This window comes from Neofelis nebulosa, chromosome 8 (assembly GCF_028018385.1).
Source record: "Neofelis nebulosa isolate mNeoNeb1 chromosome 8, mNeoNeb1.pri, whole genome shotgun sequence".
NCBI lineage: Eukaryota > Metazoa > Chordata > Mammalia > Carnivora > Felidae > Neofelis > Neofelis nebulosa.
Window position 1 is genome coordinate 80,503,856 of NC_080789.1, and position 8,426 is coordinate 80,512,281.

General features: G+C 37.0%; 1 protein-coding gene across 1 annotated transcript; it reads left to right on the plus strand.

The window, feature by feature from the left end:
* The first annotated feature begins 2,782 nt into the window (after positions 1 to 2,782).
* On the plus strand, positions 2,783 to 5,035 carry LOC131519812 (60 kDa heat shock protein, mitochondrial-like). Its single transcript, XM_058743217.1, has one exon. It carries the CDS (start codon positions 2,842 to 2,844, stop codon positions 4,561 to 4,563), a length of 1,722 nt encoding a protein of 573 aa, XP_058599200.1. The 5' UTR covers positions 2,783 to 2,841; the 3' UTR covers positions 4,564 to 5,035.
* Positions 5,036 to 8,426: the final 3,391 nt, after the last annotated feature.

Below are 8,426 nucleotides of genomic sequence, written 5' to 3' on the forward strand. Positions count from 1 at the left end.
AAAAGCAGAATTAGACCTATAAATAAAGAGAACAAATTAATGGTTGCCAGAGGGCAAGGGGTGGTGGGTAGGCAAAATGGGTGAAGGGTAGTGACAGGTACAGGCTTCCAGTTATGTAATGAATAAGTCACAGGAATAAAAGTCACAGCATAAGAAATATAGTCAATGAAATTTATAACAGCAACATATCAGGACAAACGGTAGCTGCATTTGTGATAAGCACAGAATAATGTATAAGCCGAGCAAATCAGTATGTACATCTGAAATGAATGTAACATTGTGTGTCAACTCTACTAAAAAGAAAGAAAGAGAGGGAAAGAAAGAAAGAAAGAAAGAAAGAAAGAAAGCAAGCCTCCAGTAAAGGTTACTCTGGGACCTTCCTTAACAAAGCTTAAATAAAACTCAAAAAGATCAACCTAACTTGCAATTAATTTTACTACCTTTAAAAACAAAGCCATACAGTCTGTAGAGAAAGTCAACAAAATCCAGACTTAAAAAATGTATCATTTATTATTAGACCTTTAGAACAGGAAAATGTGACCCTTGATTAGGAGAAAAATCACTCAGTAGAGAAGGACCAAAATGATGGAAACAGATGGAAACGATGGAATTAGCAGACAAAGGTGTTAAAAGTAGTCTTACAATATATAAAGGAAAATGTGAACTGAATGAGAGAAATGGAGATATAAAAAAGAACCAAATGAAGTCACAGACATGAAAAATAAGATGTCTAAAATGACAAGTTCACTGGATTAGACTAATGACAGATTACATTGTGCTGAAGACATAATAATAGAAGCCAACTGCAATGAAGCATAGAGCAAATAATTTTAGTATATCTAATGTATATGTATATATGTATATTAATAATATATTATGGTAAAAATTTTAAGATATCAAATCCAGCGATAAAGTATGTGTATGTGTATGTGTACATATATAATTAAAAATTATATATATATATATATTTAAAAATTATATATATAATGTGGTGTTTGTCCTGAGCATGCTAGGTTCATTTAACATTTGATAACCCATCAATGACAAAACTTTCAGCAAAATAAAAATAGATCACTTTCTTAAGCTGATAAGGGGAATCCATGAAAATCTTAAGCTATTTTCATACTTAATGAACAGTAACTGAAATATCTCCCCCTAAGTTCAGAAACAAGGCAAACATATTAATTCTCAATGCTGCCATTCACTGTTGTATTGGAGGTTCTGGCCAATGCAATAAGGGGGGAAAGAAAATAATTAAAAGGCATGTAGATTAGAAAGGAGGAAGTAAAAAAATAAAGTTGTTTCCATTTGCAGCTGGCATAATCTTTTTGGAAAAAAATTTAGGGATCTTAAAAACTACTCAAACTAAAAATGACTTTAGTCAAGTTAAAAGAAACAAGGTCAAAATACAATATTCAATTGCATTTCACTGTATTAGCAATAAACAATTGGAACTTGAAATTAGGAAATCAATATAATTTATATCATTAAAATATTAAATAACATTAACAAATATATGCAAGAAAATTAAATATATGCAATTCTAAAGGAAAGCAGAAGAAAATCTTAGCAAAATTGGGGCAGGCAGATTACTAAATTAGAACAAAAAGCCATGAACTGCAAAGAAAAAAAAACTGTAATATGGACTTCATCAAAATTCCAAATTTTTGTGCTTTGAAAACACCATTAAAAAATAAAAAATCAGGGGCGCCTGGGTGGCTCAGTTGGTTAAGTGTCCAACTCTTGATTTTGGCTCAGGTCGTGATCTCATGGTGGTGATATCAAGCCCAGCATGGGGGCTCCGCTGGGCATGGAGCCTGCTTAAGATTCTCTCTGTCCTTCTCCCCACTTGCACTCTCAAACTCCCTTGTGCCCTTTTCTCTCTCAAAAAAAAAAAAAAACCAATAAAAAATAAAATAAAAATAATAAAAAGGAAGTTGAAGAACAAAATATTTGCTTTTTTCCACTATAGATTAAAGAAATTGTATCTAGAATTTATAAAGAACTTATAATTCCTTAATAAGCAAACAAGCAAACTGATATTTGAAAAGAATTTAAGTAAACACATGAGAAAAATAACTACATGAAGGCCCAATCAGCTCATGAAATGATACTCAATATCAATATTCATTGGGAAAATGTAAATTAAATCCACAACGAGATACCACTGCACACCTATTAGAATGGTAAGATTGAAAAGACAGACCATACCAAATTTGGGCAAGAACGTGGAGAAACTGAACTTCTTATTAATTTCTGTTAGAAATGTAAAATGGCACAACCACTTTGGAGAACAGTTTGGCAGTGTCTTATAAAGGGAAATAACGTTTTCTATACTACCCAGTAGTTTTAATCCATATTCACTCAAGAAAAATGAAACCATGTCCACATAAGGGCTTATTCGCAAACATTCACATTAGCTTTATTCACAATGGCCCACGCTGGAAATAATCTAAATATCCCTCAACAGGTAAGTGGATAAACAAATTGTGGTAAAATAATACAATGAAATACTACACAGTGATATGAAGGAATGAAATATTAATATAGACAACATAATGAGCCATAAAAATATTACACTGAAGAAAAGAAGACAACAGAGCAAATACTGTAGGCTTCTATTTATAGGAAACTCTAGGAAAGCTAAACCTAATGTATTGTAATAGAAAGATCATGGAGGGAGGGGCCAAGAGGGCGGAACACCATGGAAGTTTTTTTTTTTTTTTTTTTTGCATCTCCCATCCCTGAAATCATGAAGCCATCAACACTAAGCCATCCTGCCCTCACTCGCCTCCGACGGCCTGCCTCATCGTCCGCACGCCCTGCCGCTGCCCCGCAGAAATGCTTCGATTACCCGCAGTACTTCGCCAAATTAGGCCAGTGTCCAGGGCACTGGCTCCTCATCTTACTCGGGCCTATGCCAAAGATGTAAAATTTGGTGCAGATGCCCGAGCCTTAATGCTTCAAGGTGTAGACCTTTTAGCTGATGCTGTAGCTGTTACTATGGGGCCAAAGGGAAGAACAGTGATTATTGAACAGAGTTGGGGCAGTCCCAAAGTAACAAAAGACGGTGTGACTGTTGCAAAGTCAATTGATTTAAAAGATAAATATAAAAATATTGGCGCTAAACTTGTTCAAGACGTTGCCAATAACACAAACGAAGAGGCTGGAGATGGCACCACTACTGCTACTGTCCTGGCACGCTCTATTGCCAAGGAAGGCTTCGAGAAGATTAGCAAAGGTGCTAATCCAGTGGAAATCAGGAGAGGTGTGATGTTAGCTGTTGATGCTGTAATTGCTGAACTTAAGAAGCAGTCTAAACCTGTGACAACCCCTGAAGAAATTGCTCAGGTTGCTACCATTTCTGCAAGTGGAGATAAAGAAATTGGCAACATCATTTCTGATGCAATGAAAAAGGTTGGAAGGAAAGGTGTCATCACAGTAAAGGATGGAAAAACACTAAATGATGAATTAGAAATTATTGAAGGCATGAAATTTGATCGAGGTTATATTTCTCCATACTTTATTAATACATCAAAAGGGCAGAAATGTGAATTCCAAGATGCCTATGTTCTGTTGAGTGAAAAGAAAATTTCTAGTGTCCAGTCCATTGTACCTGCTCTTGAAATTGCCAATGCTCACCGTAAGCCCTTGGTCATAATTGCTGAAGATGTTGATGGAGAAGCTCTGAGTACACTTGTTCTGAATAGGCTGAAAGTTGGTCTTCAGGTTGTAGCCGTCAAAGCTCCAGGTTTTGGTGACAATAGAAAGAACCAGCTTAAAGATATGGCTATTGCTACTGGTGGTGCAGTGTTCGGAGAAGAAGGGTTGACTCTAAATCTTGAAGATGTTCAGCCTCATGACTTAGGAAAAGTTGGAGAAGTCATTGTGACCAAAGATGATGCCATGCTCTTAAAAGGAAAAGGTGACAAGGCTCAAATTGATAAACGTATCCAAGAAATCATTGAACAGTTAGATATCACAACTAGTGAGTATGAAAAGGAAAAACTGAATGAACGTCTGGCAAAACTCTCAGATGGAGTAGCTGTGCTGAAGGTTGGTGGCACAAGTGATGTTGAAGTGAATGAAAAAAAAGACAGAGTTACAGATGCCCTCAATGCTACCCGAGCTGCTGTTGAAGAAGGCACTGTTCTGGGAGGGGGTTGTGCCCTGCTTCGGTGCATTCCAGCCTTGGATTCAATAACTCCAGCTAATGAAGATCAAAAAATTGGTATAGAAATCATTAAGAGAACACTCAAAATTCCTGCAATGACCATTGCTAAGAATGCAGGTGTTGAAGGATCATTGATAGTTGAGAAAATTATGCAGAGTTCCTCAGAAGTTGGTTATGATGCTATGCTTGGAGATTTTGTGAATATGGTAGAAAAGGGAATCATTGATCCAACTAAGGTTGTAAGAACTGCTTTATTGGATGCTGCTGGAGTGGCCTCTCTGTTAACTACAGCAGAAGTTGTAGTCACCGAAATTCCTAAGGAAGAGAAGGACCCTGGAATGGGCGGAATGGGAGGAATGGGAGGTGGTATGGGAGGTGGCATGTTCTAATTCCTAGAATAGCGCTTTACCATTGTTAATGAACTGTGAGAGGAAGCTCAAGGCAGTGCTCCTCAAGAATAACTTCAGAGAAGTCAGTTGAAGGAAATGACTGAAGAAAAGGCTGGCTGATGTTTAAGAAAGTCACTATAACCATCAGTTACTGGTTTCAGTTGACAACATATAATGGTTTACTGCTGTCATTGTTCATGCCTACAGATAATTTATTTTGTATTCTTGAATAAAAAGACATTTGTACATTCCTGATAACTGAATGCAAGAGCCATGTACCAATGTACTGCTTTCAACTTAAATCACTGAGGCATTTTTACTATTATTCTGTTAAAATCAGGATTTTAGTGCTTGCCATCACCAGATGAAAAGTTAAGAAGCAGCCTTTCTGTGGAGAGTAAGAATAATTGTGTACAAAGTAGAGAAATATCCAATTATGTGACAACCTTTGTGTAATAAAAATTTGTTTAAACTTAAAAAAAAAAAAAAAACACTAAGCCATCCTGCACACCTAGAAAACTGATTTGAGTATTCACACAACAATCTGCACAACCTGAACCAGAGAACTCATCAGGTATGCGGCGAGGAGAGGTGAACTGAGGGAGAGAGAAGCCATGGAGGAAAGGGAGCTGTTTTTGCTTGTGGAGAGAGGACTGAGACTGGGGGTGGGGTGGGGAGGAGTACAGAAAGCATCCCCCACCCCCACCCCCTGCCTGAAAGCAGCTGGAGAGAAAAGAAAGAGTATTCAGGGGACTGAACAAAAAAGCGAGAAAGGAGAAAGGAGAGGGTTTAAGTTCCATTAAGACTAGAAACAGGGGGAGTGCAGAATCTGAAACTCCACAGATAGATACCTGGCAGTATTCTGGTGGGAAAGAGAATCCCCAGGAGCCGAGGGCTAACATTAGCAACTCAGGCAACAATAGATGTTGGCAAGGATGCAGAGAAAGAGGATCTCTTTTGCATTGCTGGTGGGAATGCAAACTGGTGCAGCCACTCTGGAAAACAGTATGGAGGTTCCTCAAAAAATGAAAAATAGAACTACCCTAGGACCCAGCAATTGCACTACTAGGTAATTATCCAGGGATACAGGTGTGCTGTTTCGAAGGGACACATGCACCCCAATGTTTAGAGCAGCACTATCCACAATAGCCAAATTGTGGAGAGAGCCCAAATGTCCATCAATGGATGAATGGATAAAGAAGATGTGGTATATATATACTATGGAGTATTACTCGCCAATCAAAAAGAATGAAATCTTGCCATTTACAACTATATGGATGGAACTAGAGGGTATTATGCTAAATGAAATTAGTCAGAGAAAGACAAATATCATATGACTTCACTCATATGAGGACTTGAAGATACAAACCAGATGAACATAAGGGAAGGGAAGCAAAAATAATATAAAAACAGGGAGGGGAACAAAACATAGGAGACTCTTAAATATAGCCAACAAACAGAGGGTTGCTGGAGGGGTTGTGGGAGGAGGGATGGGCTAAATGGGTAAGGGGCTTAAGGAATCTACTCCTGAAATCATTGTTGCACCATGAGCTCACTTGCATGTAAATTATAAAAAATTAAAAATTAAAAAAAAAAAAAAAAGAAAGAAAAATCAGTGGTTGCCTGGAGCCTGGGATGGGGTGGCACTTTACCAGGAAGGAGTCACAGGAGAATCTTTTGGAGGTGATGAAAATATTTTACAAATGATTTTGCTGATGGATACAAGTAGATATGTGTCTGTCAAACTCATTGTACTGTACACTTAGAATGAGTACATTTTATTGTTTATAAACTATACCTCAATAAAACTTGATTTTAAAAGTTTTGATAAAATCAAGTACAGGAGATATCTCATAGTTTTGATCTGCATTTCCATGATAATTATTGATGTTGAGCACATTCTATATACCTGGTGACCATTTGTATGCCTTCTTTGGAGAAATGTCTAGTCCAGTCCTGTGCCCATTTTAAAAATTAGGTTATGAGATAACATCTCCCAACTATCAGGATGGCTATTATCAAAAAAGAAAACAAAAGATAACAAGTGTTGTCAAGAATGTGTAGAAATTGGAACTCTTGTATACTGTTGGTGAGAATGTAAAATGGTTCAGCTCCTATGGAGAACAGTATACAGTGTCCACAAGAAAATTAAAACAAAACTACTATATAATCCAGCAATTCCTCTTCTGTGTATGCACCCCAAAACACTGAATTCATGGTCTCAAAAAGATATCTGCACTCCCATGTTCACTGCAGCATTATTTACAATAGCCAAGTTATGGAAACAATCAAAATGCCCATCAACAGATGAATGGATAAAGAAATATATATATGTATATATATACAGTAAAATGTTGGATTGTGAGTAACTCGTTCCTAGAATGTGCTGCAAGACAAGTAAACATTTCTAAAAAATTTTAACTTGATAAGTGAACAATGTCTTGCAATACGAGTAGTGTGTGATGCCGAATGTCAAATGATCACAAGTGAGCCAATGGTTCTTGTCTCCCCCTCTCTTTCTCTCTCTCACACTCTCTTGCTGCAGGAATTGTGGGTGATTGTCAATGCAATGTCACATTTCTGCAAAATCCTCAAAAGGAGGCAGAAGCAAGTGTCTTTGGATAGCTTCCTTGTTAAAGTTGCACAAAAAGGAAAAGATTCCATTAAACCAATAGATAGCAGTGATTTTGTTAGTGATAGTGAAAGTTGTCTTACACAGTAACCCTCCTCTCTCTTGTCTCCCTCACTCCAGCCACAAAGGTTTTCAAAGGTGAGTGCAGGTTAACTTATTTGTCTTTGTATTTTGTATTTTCTAATTATTTTGTATTATATTACAGTATTGTAATCATTTTCATATGAATATTTTTGGGTTACAGAACGAATCATCCGAGTTTCCATTATTTCTTAAGGAGAAATTTGCTTTGATATACAAGTGCTTTGGATGACAGGCATGTTTCCAGAACGAATTATGCTCTCATACCAAGGTTTTACTGCTTGTACACACACACACACACACACACACACGCACACACACACAATAGAGTATTAGCCTTAAAAAAAGAAGAAAATTCTACCATTTGTGGCAACATGGATGAACCTGGAAGACTTTATTTTATTTATTTTTTTAATTAATTAATTAATTAATTAATTTTTATTTATTTTTATTAAAAAAATTTTTTTTAACGCTTATTTATTTTTGAGACAGAGAGAGACAGAGCATGAACAGGGGAGGGGCAGAGAGAGAGGGAGACACAGAATCTGAAACAGGCTCCAGGCTCTGAGCTGTCAGCACAGAGCCTGACACGGGGCTCGAACTCATAGACCGCGAGATCATGACCTGAGCCAAAGTCAGATGCTTAACCGACCGAGCCACCCAGGCGCCCCTGGAAGACTTTATTTTAAGTGAAATAAACCATTGTTGAAAAGAACAAGTACTGTATAATTCTACTTTGGAGTATCTAAAATAGTCAAACTCAGAAGTAGAGAATAGAACTGTGGTTGCCAGGGGTTGCCAGAGGGAGAGGGAAATAGGGAGGTGTGAAAATTAAAGAATCTATTTTAAGCAATTATAACAGTGCCTGGCACATAATGAACACTCCATAAATGTTCATTTTTACCATTAATATTGTTTAGGCTCTCCAAAAAAGAGTGTTGATAAGGGAAAAGACAAAAATTATTACTTTAGGTTGTGAATATAATCTATTAATAATTCAGGTGAAACACCAACTTTACACACACACACACACACACACACACACAACTGCAAGCCAGGAAGAGGAGAGATGATAGTTATAACAGGGTAGTTGTGAGACTCCAGTGAAAGTATTATTCATATACGTGAAGTGGTAGGTACCAGTTTGAGA

Bases quoted from the DNA above. Each gene is read 5' to 3' on its own strand.
- LOC131519812 (XM_058743217.1), top strand. From the start codon at position 2,842: ATGCTTCGATTACCCGCAGTACTTCGCCAAATTAGGCCAGTGTCCAGG.